At 50.0% G+C, this 13,042-nt stretch overlaps 2 protein-coding genes across 2 annotated transcripts in view; one reads left to right on the forward strand and one right to left on the reverse strand.

Annotated features, from left to right (window-relative positions):
* Positions 1-20: 20 nt before the first annotated feature.
* Positions 21-3,312, reverse strand: MRPL40 (mitochondrial ribosomal protein L40). The gene is made up of 4 exons (XM_075516058.1): positions 3,156-3,312; positions 2,383-2,466; positions 1,229-1,384; positions 21-862 (listed from the first exon to the last, which is right to left on the reverse strand). Exons 1-4 carry the CDS (start codon positions 3,203-3,205, stop codon positions 553-555), a joined length of 600 nt encoding a protein of 199 aa, XP_075372173.1. The 5' UTR covers positions 3,206-3,312; the 3' UTR covers positions 21-552.
* A 131-nt stretch (positions 3,313-3,443) lies between these two features.
* Positions 3,444-13,042, forward strand: part of HIRA (histone cell cycle regulator) — a 37,883-nt gene continuing 28,284 nt past the window's right edge. Inside the window, exons 1-2 of the mRNA XM_075515981.1 lie at positions 3,444-3,853; positions 12,722-12,784. Of these exons, the coding sequence (XP_075372096.1) occupies positions 3,817-3,853; positions 12,722-12,784 (100 nt within the window). The 5' untranslated portion in view covers positions 3,444-3,816. The remainder of the gene's footprint in view (positions 3,854-12,721; positions 12,785-13,042) is intronic.

The following is a 13,042-nucleotide window of genomic DNA, read 5'->3' on the forward strand; positions in this document are numbered from 1 at the left end:
CTTAGAAACTTAGTTACAATGCTTACATGGCAATATAAAAAAAACACTACTTAATTGTGGCTTTGTCACAGTGTTTTTCATCTGTTTTCCCTCTTACGTGGAGAAGTACTTCACTGAAGTCTGAAAAGAAAGGCAGTAAACAGTCAGCTGCTACCTCCCTTGCAGTGCAGACTGGGATGTGATGACTGTGACATTCTTTTCTCATAGCGTAGGAATCTTCCAGGTTATGGTTTATGCAGAACAAAAAAAAAAATGCTGCTTGGGAGGGTACGGAGGGATGAGAGATATAAGCCCAGAAAGATAAAATACTCTGTAAAATACGTCTTGTTCTAGCATGGCACAAGGGTAAGGCAGTGTAGTTTTGTTGGGTGTCTTACCACCTAGGTGGCCATTTAAAAAACCCAAACAAACAAATACTTCATTAATACGGTTTTTTTACAGTCACACAAGTACAGTATTTTAACCTGCAGAAGGAACTGTTTATTCTTATTCCATTCTTTCCTCCTTCAGTCGCCCGAGTAGCTCACGCCAGATGAACAACAAACTCCTCCATCACTGCGTATACACTTTGGTGATGTCGATGCATTTTCCTTCAGGAGGATCGTAACCGGGAAGTGGTGGGGTATAATTAGGTCCGTCTCTCTCAAAGGGGAAAAGCCCCTCATCTCGTCTGATCGCGGCCTGATACAGCTCCTCGGATTCAAGGCGCAGTTCCTTTAGTGCCTCTTGCTGAGCTTCTACAAGGGTCTGAATTGCTTTCTTTTCTGCCTTATCTTGTTTCTGCTTAAACACACACCACTTTTTCATAAGTAAAACTCTTCTTTCGGTCTCCTCAAATGACAGAGGGGGAAGACTTCGCACCCTGATAAAGAATAAGATAAGACTGTAATAAATAGCCTGCACCCCAAAGAGCAAATTTAAAAAAACCAAAACAACAAACACCCCCCCCCCCCAACCAAAACAACCCCACCAAACCCAGAGAATACATTTCATTCATGCAATGTCTGAGGTTTTCCACAGTCATTCTAACAGAAAATCGTGTTACTCTTTTTTTTTTTTTACTACTTTTAGCAGGGGCAAATAAAATTTGCTTTCCACATTTTTGTCCTGGTAGAATTAGACAAGGTTTGGTACCAAGGCTGGCACCATGTTGCAGTTTTGCAGAGAAAGAAATGGGAAGCGTTTCTACCATGACTGCAAGCGCACGGTGAAAGACAGTCTTACTTACCTGTTGTTATCCGAGTACTTAACTGGTGGTATAAAATCCTCAATTGGAATCATTTCTGGGGCGAGTTTTTCCAACTTTTTAATCTTCTTTTTCATACGATCCTTCTGTGCTTGCTCTCTCTTTAAATCCACTTTCTTCTTCTTCTTTGGTTGTGCTCTACAAGGGAAATAATTACATGAATGAAAGAAGATACTTTGTCACTTAATTCAACACCAGCAACTTTCACTTCCGCTTTACCTTTCTAAGGACTGTTCTTTCCCATTGCTTAATTTGGTCCCTAGCAGGAGTTCCAGCCATTAGCTTTACTCAAGTAATGCAATTTCCAGGAGACAGTAATATGTCTGCAGAGAGAACTGCACCTGCCTGAGAAAAGCAACCTCCAATGTTGTGCTGCACATCAGAATGACCTGAGGAAGCTCCACAGAAACTGAACTGGAATTGTTTTGGGCTAGCTCAGAGTGCAGCAGAGCAGGTAACAGGTTTATCTGCAAATATTCCTGTCATCTCACATTTAAGAAGAGAGTGAGGGGTTTTACACATGCTCTTAAAATTTCCGCATGTAGAACCAAATTCAAGGTGCAGATGTTACTCTTCTCCGCGCAGATCCAGTATACCCAAGATAACGTTTGCCACGCTCCCCAAACACAAGCCAGTCCTCACAGTGGATGTACGGGACATCGCTCCTGCCTTGCAGATCAAACAAACCACCTTTATGGTGCGAGAGAATCTCTCTGATGGTACCTAACAGCTACCAGGATATTTTAAAATCCAGTTGCATCAAAACACAAGACATGGACACCAACACGTAACATACACGTAAATGCGGGCTAGCACTTTACAGTGAAGTATTTTCGGTTCAGCTAGGCTTTCACTTCCGTCGTTGCTCAAAAGGGAATTCTGGAGCACAGCCTAAATCCAAACATCTCCAGCCACGTTCTGTGGCTGAGGAAGCAAACACAACTACACACAGGCATAAAGCCATAATTGTATAGGTTACCATTAAACTCTCAAGAGGCCGACGGTTCTTAGCTACTTTTACATACCGTGACTTAAAAGCAAACTTCTGTAGTTAAAAGTTAATCCTGACTTGGGAAAATCTGTGTTCCCCTGAGGGTGAAAACACTTCCAGGTAACTCCACGGCAGCGGCGCTCACCTCGTGGGGAGAGACGCCCTGAGCGCCAGCAGCGAGGTCTGCCAGTGACTTCCTCGGAGCGGAACCGTCTGGGGCAGCCAAGAACTTAAGAAGAAAAAGGAACATAAAGCGTGAGGAAAAACTGACTTTGACGACACCAATTCTGCAAAATCCAAGAGCTATTTATGTGTCATAAATGACAAGTTTCGAATCATCTTTTGCTCCGAGACTCATGACAGCACCCGGTGTTTGCCCAGCAACGATAACCTCACACTCTTCAGCAAGGTCACCAAGCCCAACATTTGGGCTGCTCGGTGCTGAGGATCCACGGCGCACCGAGGGACGGCGCAGATACATTTTTTAAGCCTACGAGCAGCTTGGAGTAATTTTATTCCGAAGCTCCGACGGCGGCCTCCTCGCAGCGCTGCTTCTGCGGCAGCAAAGCCAGCGCCGGCCGGTCCCGGCGGGCAGAGGCGCCGCTGCTCAGGCCTCGGCGGGTGCCGGGGGGGAGCCGGGCCCAGCGCCCGCGCACCGGCCGCTCAAGGGGCGGAGCCGGGCCGGCGCACACCGCGTCCCGCTCCCGCCGCCGGAGCGCAGGCCCAGGCCGCCGAGGGAGCCCCGGGCGAGCGAGGCCCGCCCGGGACGGGGACGGGGACCAGGCCCAGGGCTCGCCGGGAGAGGGTGGGGCCGGGGCGGGAACCCCGAGCAAGGGGCGCTTCGCTGGTCTCCCTTCCCCGCGGGCCCGGCGCAGGGCGGCCGCAGCGGCCGGACCCCGAGAGCCGCCGCAGCCCTACCTGAGCCCCCGGCTCGCCCGGGCCGCCGCCGCCGCCGCCGCCGCCAACATGGCTCCCTGAACGGCGCCCGCGGTGCGCCCGCACTCCCCGCCGGCCGCGCCCGCCTCCCGCGCGCCCTGTTCCGGCCCACGAGCGTTCCGCCCGCGCTGCGAGGCCCGGGGGAAGGGACGGGAAGGCCCCGCCCCGCCCCGCCCCGCCCCGCCCCGCCCCCGCCATCGCCCCGCTCCGCCCGGCAGGGGGCGCCCGCCCGCTCCCGCCCGCCCGGCCGGGGGGGCGGGGCGGCGGCGCCTCGCGGGATCTCGCCCCCCGCCGGCCGAGGCGGGGGAACGCCGGGGCTCGGGGGCGGCTGTTTCCCGCCGGGCCGGTTAGGCCGTTGCCAGGCGCCGAGTTCCGGCGTTGCCGGGAGCCGCCGGGAGCCGAGCGGGGGATGCGGCCGGGCGGCGGGGGCTGCGGCACGGGCGGCGCCGGGGCATGGAGCGGCGCTGAGGCGGCTCCGGCCGGCGGAGGGGGCGGGCAGAGCGGGCAGAGCGGCGCGCGGCGGGGGCCCATGGTGGCCGGCGGCCGCTGAGCTCCGCCGCTCGCTCGGCCGCGGAGGCAGCCCGGGCGGAGCCGCCCTGGGGTCCCGAGGGCGGAGGCCGGCGGGGGCCCCGGGCGGGGAACAATGAAGCTCCTGAAGCCGACCTGGGTCAACCACAATGGTGAGGGCCGCGCCGCCGGGCAGCAGGTGCCGCGGGGCCGGGCGGGCAGGTGCGGCGGGGGGGGGGGGGGGAGCGGGCCGCGGGTGGGGGCCGGCGGCGGCGGGGCCGGGGCCGGGGCGCGGCACACGCGCGGGGCGAGTTCGGACGCGGGCGAGGGGCGGCCGGGGTGGGGGGGGGAGCCGGGCGTGGCGGGCGGGGCCGTCCGCCTGGCACCCTGCGGGGCTGCCGCGGCGTGCTCGGGGCCCCGCCGCCGCCGGGAGCCGCGGTCGCGTACGCGGGGCGGCGGCGGGCAGGTGCCGCGGGGCGGGAGCGGGGAGCAGCGAGTTCCGGCCGCGATGTCCCGGTGGGCTGGTGCGGGGGCAGCGGGCGGGGAGGCTGGCGGGGGGGGCGGGGGGGGGGGGGGGGGCGGAGGTGCGGAAACGAAAGCGGGGTTTGCAGAGAAACGGGGCTTCCAGAACGCGGAGCGGGTCCGGCGGGAGGGCTCGGCCGGCTTCGGCCTCCGGAAGATGGCTGAGGGCTGTGCGGGGGCACCGCCGGGTCCCGGCCGCCGGGCGGGCGCTGCCGGGCGAGGCTGAGCTGCCCTCGGCTTTCGGGACGCGTGCCGGGCGACCTCGGGCTGGTGGGGGTGCGGGGGGACGGGCTGAGACGAGCGTCGCCTGCGCCGGGGAGGGGAGGGGAGGGGAGGGGAGGGTGTCCCGCAGCGGCCCGGGGGTCCCTTGGGACGTGCGGGCGCCCCTGCCAACGCGCAGCCCCGGCCGCAGCCGTTTCGGTATCCACGTCCCCAGATGCGGTGAGCTTCAGCGCTGGCCATCTGTGCTGGCGTTGGCCGCGGGGGAGAAGGCTCTTCCGACAGTGCTTTCAAAACGACCCCCTGAATTTAGGTGGTATCCTGCCTGCCGCTCCTCTGGTGATTTTGTAGAGATTTGTGAGCTAAAACGCTTTCAGAATGAAGTGTCAGCATTGGCAGAAAGCTCTCCGCTTTCCGAGCGTGGCGAGTACAGGATAGCGTCGCTGTTAGGTACTTACGCCGCTTACGATGAATTCCCAGAGCCGTACCTGTACTGTTCCTGGCGGAGCGGTGACAAGAAATCTAACGTGAAGAGCTCGCTTCTGTTTATGCAAGTTTTCTCCTCCGATTCATGCGTACAGCTTTACTTCAGCTGCAAGTTCTGTACCCCGGTATAAATGCCGATAGTTGGACTCATCTAGCTGGTTGGTATCTAGAATAAAACCAAGCCGGAGACCGGCTTATTCAGGCTGGAGAAGCGTGCTTTGAGTTAGAAACTGCAGATGCAACTTTGCGGCTGCCTCTCTGGGTGCGTCGTTGCCTGTGGAATCATGCCGCAGGTTTTAAGAACAGTAACTGAAGCCTCGAGCTGAAATTCGCATCCATCTTCACTTGAACTACTCTCCAGGGGTCGTATCGTCAGCAGATGGACCTAGCCTTGTAAAGGTTGTAGCAAACCAAAAAACCGTGCAAGTACTTTATTTGAGATGTTCTTTGCGTTTCTGCTTGGTTAATCTAAACAGATGTAGCATTTGCATCTTAATCTGTGGCTGCCTGTGGGCAGACTGTCCTGTGCCTCTCTGGATCTTCCGTGGGAGCCCACTTAGGAGCAGCTGAATAAAAACTTGCGGCCTAAATCTTTGCGGAGCACAGAGATTAGATCTGTAACTTCTTTCCTTGTTTCTTTAATGGATGCACCTTTTGGTATGGGTATGTGTTTGAAACGTGTAGCGATTTCAAATACGTCTAACCGTTGCAGAAGGCAGTCTTCAGCCAAGCAGTTTGCAGCGAGGCTCGATTTACAAAGCCCTGCGATACTTTGCCTGGTGGATAATGCGCTACACAGGGCCTCGATAGTCCCAAATTTTATTCCCATTTCCTCCCCTGTCCTGCTGGGATGAGTTTGGGCAAGTCACTTTGCCATAGTTTCATCACCTACAAAACAGACGTTCATCGCTGGCTTCATTTGTAAAATGCTTTAAGGTCTGCTAACGTATACAGGACTATATAACATTCATGCGTTCTTATCCTTGGGGCAAGGAGTGCAGGGTAAAAACTGGTGAGTTTAGTCGGCCCCTTTTAGCGTAGCGGGTTCCGGATCCTGCGGGCCTCGCTGCGTGCAGGCAGTCTCCGTCGCTTTTCACGGGCCTACCTGTTTGCTCTGAAGCCTCTCCGGAAACGGGGTGAAGATAGTTTATACCGTGCGTACTGGAGACTCGCTGCGATAACTTTTACTCCTTTCGTTTTCCCCACGGGCACAAGAGGCCGCTTCGCCTTTGCTGGTTTGTGAGGGAGAGTCCTGACGGCAAGGCTGGCTCTTCCCCACGCCAGCCGAGGAGCTGTCATTCCTGCCTTTCCCTCTCCCCACTCGGTTTTTGGGGTTTGTTCTGTACTGAACGGACTGGAATGAGTTTAGTGGTGCTTACAGGCGTACATTCTCCATGAGCTGGTAGGCATTAGAAGTTGGTGTCACAGCAGGGAAAGTCAGTGCACCCGGGGAGCGTGTGCCGCTCAGCCGAGATGCTGCGCGTTCACGGTAAAAGCACTTTAACACATTTTGGCTCTACGGGTTTTTGTCTTGGGCTTCTTAACGTCGCTTTATCTGAGTACCTACTGGAAATACTACTTCTTCAGATGCATTTGCCGTAAGCTTTTCACACTCTTAGTGTGGGTTCATTAGATTTTGCGTGAAATCCTCACTATTGTTGCGTTCTTCTCTTCCGCGTTTCTTTGACTTAGAGCAAGGAAGAATATTGAGAAGTGCAACCCGATGGTGGGGGCGGGAGCGGACGACAGTAAGATACAGATGGCGTGGTTTGCTTCTCCTTCCCAGTTTTCCATTCAGCGCCTCTGTGGAGATGCACCACGCATCCGACGGTTGTACGTGCGCATTTGGCACGCAAGGTTTTGAGAGCCCTGGTGCTCAAAGACGGCTAACGCAGGCAGACGCTGAGCCCTGCAGGAGAGGAGAGGTCCCTTGTGATTCCGAGAAACCCGTGCAAACCCCAAGGTGCTGTTCGTGTGTAACAACTTGTAGAAATTGGAGCCTGCTTTTGTTTAAATATAGGCTTGGAGTTTATTATCTCTCCAAGCTGTAATGGTGGAATGTAAATATTTGAATTGATTTGTGAGTCATGTTGGATGTTATGTATCAGATGGGCTGGAAGCAAAATGAGTAGAAACTCATTCATATTTGGTAGAAATTCATGTGAAATTGTCTTTATATTTCATTGATTATTGCCTAAAGTTAAATAACAAACAGAAATGACGCAATAATTAAAATGGCTTTTTTTCTTCAGCCGGGGTATTTTTTTTAAAATGGGACCTTCTCCTTGGGTTTGAATTGTCTGACTTGGAACATTTTGTTCCAAGCTTGTTTCATTATCGGTATTTCTTTAAGTACATAATGTATGATTGGGTTCTTTAAACAAATAATCCAAGACGACATCTGGTCCATCATAAGGTGTTCTGGTTTTAATGAACCTGGTTTGCTTCCGTGTGCAATGTGATGCTGGCAGCTTCAGTAATTTAAAGTTATATTTTTAGAAATTCTTACAAGAGTGCAAAATGTCTCAAAACACACTGTTAGATTTTAACAGTACTGCTTAAGAATCGCTTACATTCTGTTTTGATGCTCGACTACTGTTAGGAAATCCAACACTTCTCCTTTAGCAGCATGGGAAAGCATTCGGTCACTTTGACCCAGGGACCTTGTGCCTTTTGGCTCGTTTTGGCAGGATCTCACAACGTAATCAGGTAAAGACCTGGACCCAGGGAAGGAAGCGGTCGCTATCGAATAATGGCTCCTTCTCTGTTATTTTGAGAAAATGAAGGAAGTGAGGAAAAACCCAGTACCTGTGATCAGTTTAAGAACCACGAGTAGTACGGAACAAGTCTTGTAGCGTTAAGCTGCGGCGGTTATCCACCACCGTGAATGGTATTATGGTATTCCCTCGGTAACGGTACCCTGGAGGAAAGAGCAGCCTGGTAATGACTTTGTCTTGCTAAATTTCTGTCCTGTGATCACTTAATCTGTTCTCTTTTTTTTTTTTTTTTTTTTAAATCACTTGACATCTCTAGATTGATGAAACTGGAAACAAATATAAGTCTTGGTTTACTTGGGCAAGCAATCTAATGATTATTGAACTTGTTCTGTATTTTAAGGGATAGACATAAAAGTGTAGAGAGCAAACTTATTAAAAACATAAAGAAATTCCTTCTAGATCATGAAAAGAGTTAATATACGCTCATAATATGTAGCTGTAGTAGCGATTCCTTTTTTAAAATCTAAGTAATCTAATTTAATCATGACAAGCCCCATGTTTCTCCATAGCCACGAAAAGCATGCGCAGCTCTGGAGCAGGACACTGGGAAGATTTCCCTTTCCAAGCCGGCGCGTTGGCGTTCTGACGCCTCTCGCCGCCAACGCTGGAACTTTGACTGGGCCGCTGTGAACTCCTGTGTTTCACCTGTGGCTGTCCTGGTGAATATCAGCACGTTACAGAACCGACTTGAACCTCCACGCAGTGTTTGTGCTAGATAGCAACGGGTTGCTTGTGGCACTGACATGCTGCTTTCCAATAAATAGTAAAGCTACAACTCCTTTCTGAGGATGGGCCGAAGGCTCCAGATTGGGTGCTCTCTGGTCCGGGTTACACCACCGTGAGCCTCTACGCTTTCTGGGGCTGAAACACGCAGTAGCTCTACTACTGCCTGAAAACTGGATGCAAATGGTCTTTTTAGCTGAAGTGCTAGAAGCTCACGTTCCTATATCCAGCAGTTACCCTTTCCTGCAGGCGTCCAGACAGGGCTGCTGCTGCGCTTGGCTTCACCAACGGGTCATCGCGGCCAGAGCCAGGAGTGAAATCCTGATGCCCTGTGGTCCTGAGCTAGCTCACAGGCAGCTGCTTCCCTCTTTGGTTTGCTCTTGTCAGCTGAACTTTGTGCTTTCCTCCACTAATAACATTACCGCAACTTCGAGTTGCGGTGGAAGAGCACAGTGAAAGTGGTGCGAACTGAAAGCCGTGGGCTCTAAGCAACGGAACAGTCCATGTTTACTGATACTGCCCCCAGATCTTAGAATAATATCCGAAGCCATTTGAAATCGAATCCAGACTGACCTGTAAATAATATTTCACCTAGCTTGACTTGTAAGTATTCTGCTGGGCCAGTACGTGCCATGGCGTTTTGCAGTCGCTGTTTGTATTTTGATTAACGCAGAATGTCTGTTAAGAAGAGGGTGTGACAGGTTGGGGCTGGGTGTAGTTTCACCGATTTCCTGTATATGGAAAATGGAAGACTCGTATTTGTACAAACTCCGAGAAGTCTGGAACTTGATTTAGTAAACTAATGTTTCTAGGGAGAAAAAGAATGTCTTTAAAGGTTGACCACTGGATGCATCTGGACACTGCTGGTGAGATTGAGACATATGAAACTAGTCCAGTTTATTAGGAATTATCCATCAGATGGAAACGGTACTTACTTGGCTCTTATGGGAGATTAATTTGGCGGGCCTCATGTTCACAAGCCATTAAGCTTATTGGCAAATTCTGCGGAGAAGCCCGAGTTCACCGAGTAGATCGTTGTGTGTGATTAGTTACCTGTGGAATGAGATCCCTTCCTGGATCACAGTTGAGCCACGTAGGAAAACTGATTTATTGCTGAGGGCTTCATTTACTACCGCCGCCTTTCCTGAGTGCGAAGTCCGTACCCTTTTTAAACTTCCCATATAAAATACTGCCCCGTGACCTGGCGACTTCCACTGAGGTCTGAGCTTTTAGGATTATAACAGTTTATGAAAATACCTGCTCAGTGCTCATTAGATTGAAACCCAAATTTATGCTCGGAAAAGAACTAAAAAGAAAGCATTATCCTGCTGTATAAATACATGGATCATTTGCGTTTGAACATTGTCTTCAGTGCCAGTTCCCCTCCACGTCACAAAATACGGGAGAACCGAAGGAGGCTGACAGGGGAGTGACCAGAGTGACCAAAAGTGTGAGACAGCTTTTGTACAAGGAATGACCGAGTAGGACTCTGGGCTAGGAATGGGAGGGCTGAGCTGGGGACGTGGCGAACGCCTGCGGAGTTGCGAGTGGCAGCAGAGGGGTGAATGCCAAGTGATTTTTGTTCGCTGTTCTCCCGTACAAGAATTGGGGGGTGCTGAAGTAACAGGTAGCAGGTACAGGATACGTGAAGTAGGGAGAGTCCGTGGGTGAGCAGGGGATCTCTGTGTTAGGGGCTATCGATGTTATTTATGGATCTGAGATGGCCGATTGCGTTTAGAGAAGAAAAGTCTGCTGAGGGCCTCTGACTCACAAATCAGAGTTGCAATTTTTTGGAGCTGGAAGATTGTCCTAGGAAGAAGCATTGTGTGCTTGCCATTGTGCAGATCCCTAGGGGGGTATCTAGTGCTGGGTTCTGAACAGAGAGTACTGGGCTGGGTGGACGATGTGGCTAATTTTAGGCTTTTATGGTGAATGTGTAGCTGAGTTACCTCTGGCTCCGTAAGTAATTTGCTAAATTTCATCAACCCCATTTGTGGTCTGTGCAAAAACTTTGCTCAGGAGGAAGGGAGCTGATGTTACTGCTTCTGTAGAGTTGTGCTCGTAGGATAAGGCAGAAGTTGGAGATGCTGTGATAGTTTTAAACACCTAGTAAAGGAAAAGAAAATTACATCATGTCTGTAATTTTTGCAAAGCAACAAGTGCAATGACTTATTTCACGATTTTTCGGCACGTATAGCATATCTGTTTTTCCTGGATAACGAGAAGCCAATGTATCTGTCAGACAAACTTGTCAGTGTGTGCTTTGGTCACGGCTGCTTTCTAATGCAGGCTTTGGGGAAGGAAGAGTGGTGGCATCGGAGCAGAGGAGGAACGAGTCTTCCCGTATGAGACGGCTGCATCTATTAAACCAATTTTAAATACGGTATTGTTAAACTGCAAACACCTAAACTCTGAAGCCTTGTTCATAGGTGCTGTGCTGGCCCTGGAAGTCAATAATTCCTCCTGATTATTGATGCCCCTGTGCTAGAGGTTGCTGTTCCTTCTGATTTGCTGGGGAACTGTTTCCCGTTGGTGCGAATGATACATAGGCAAAACGAGCAGGTCAGTACAATTAAGAGGTCTGTGATAACTGGCTTCCTGGAAGGAGCACTCTCCTCTTCGTGTCTAACGGCAAATTTGAGGGTATAGCGAGTCTTCTTGCCCAAGGCTTGATGCAGGTTGAAAAGGTAACCTCTGCCACCTATAAGGGCTACAGAATGACCTGTTTCCCTAAGTGTCAGTGGGTTAAACTATTTCAAATGATGCGCTGGTTTAATTTAAGGGAACTTCCACATCTCGGGAAGGACAAAATAAATGTTTGCTGCTTGCCTGTGCTTCTCAGAATATTCAGCTTAGCCCTGTAAGTTGCATTCGAGTTAATAGAATAAAAGATAGAATCAGGCACAACAATCTGAAGAAAAGCCCCAGCTAAGTCTCAGCTTATGTGTTTTATGCGGTCTAAAGGACTTGGAAGGAATGTAAGCTGAGTGCCATCTTACTGTACTTAAGGTCTTTGCTTGGCTGCCTGTAAAAATTTTAAGGGGAATCACATGTTAGAGTTGCAATATAAATCCAAATAAAATAAACCTTAAAACAAGTCAACATAAGGAAAGTTGACATGAAGCAAAATGCATATCCCTCAAAAAGTAAGAAATACTGGATATTTGGATGAGGGTTTTGTTAGCAGTTTAGTGTCGAGGAATTCAGAGGCTACAGTTGCAACATAAAACCTATTGCTGGATAAATTCTCCAGGTTTTATCGTATCATTTATGTCTTAACATATCGTGAAGATGCAGTGCAAGAATTGACATCCATGGGTAATTTATCGACTAATCTTGGGACGGCGGGTACTAGTTCTTTTGGCTGTTATGATGAATTGCCTTATTTTATACTGGCATGTGCGTGATCTTGCTTGCAGAAGCATTCCAGTTCGAAAGGGTTCGGACTGCTGCCAAAAATCACTTAAATGTGGAAATCACATGCGTATTCCTTCAAGTAATCCTTAGTGGTAGCTCTTTGAGCGTTGTTAAAGGCAGTAAGTTTGCTTTTCCCCTCTTCCTTCTCCTGTAAAGCTGAAAAGAACTGTGAACATATAGGAGAGTGTATGTGATCCAGTGGTCGGAGCAGAACAGGCTGAGAGTGAGGGTTGTCTGGTTTCCAAAGCTGTTCCCCAACTCTGTTAGTTATTTGTTATAGGGTTTACATTTTCATAAAACTTAGTTTTCTTCTGAAAGATGTAGCATATGGAGAACTGAAAGATTTAAGAGTAATAGTTAGTCTTCCTTTGTCTATATGGAAGCCACAAAAATCAAAGCAAGGCTTACGGTAGAAGCACTTCATAACAACAGAATTTACATTTGAGACGGGTAGCCGTGACCAACAGATGCAGCCTGAGTTGGGGAGGATTTTAAAAAAACAAAAACAGAAACCAAAACAAAACTTGCTTCAGGTCATCAGCTAATGAACCGTAGAAACCTGGAAGGAATTCCTTACTCAAATACAGTTTTGCCTCGTTGGCGCTTGCTTTGTGGTGTTATTTTGCTTGGAGGCATTTCGCGTATCCTGCTGGATGAAGTGTCCTTGGTTATCCCTCGTTTGTTATGGCGTGATAACTTGCTTATACACTTTTAATAGGCTGTCGTTTCTGTCGTCAGGTTGCTTTCAACTCTCGCAGTCAGCTGTAGTTCCTACAACTATAGCTTTTAGAAGAAGAAAGGTATCCGCCAGCCAGAAGAGTTACGGTTCTTCTGGCGTTACTGCGTTCTCTTGGCTGTAAACGACTCAGTCTGTTGCTGCTTGTTCTCTAATTCCAGGAAAGCCGATATTTTCAGTGGACATTCACCCAGATGGGACCAAGTTTGCAACAGGAGGACAAGGTATGTCTGCGTACTGCTAGAAGGCAGAATTTTGGGCTATAATGGTAATCTTGTGCCTCCACAACACTTCAATCAGTTTGACCCTTTTAAAAACACATCGCTTGCGTAATTATCTGTTTTAGAGACACACGTCATTAAAATGTATTGAAAGAATACATTCTTTGTATTCTTTCAATAGGCAGGGTTACGTTTTCTGATGTGCTCATCCTCCTGGACATCGTTGAGATAGTAGCTGCAATAATTGAGTTGTGGCCGTAC

Source organism: Mycteria americana, chromosome 13, assembly GCF_035582795.1.
Source record: "Mycteria americana isolate JAX WOST 10 ecotype Jacksonville Zoo and Gardens chromosome 13, USCA_MyAme_1.0, whole genome shotgun sequence".
Taxonomy (NCBI): Eukaryota; Metazoa; Chordata; class Aves; order Ciconiiformes; family Ciconiidae; genus Mycteria; species Mycteria americana.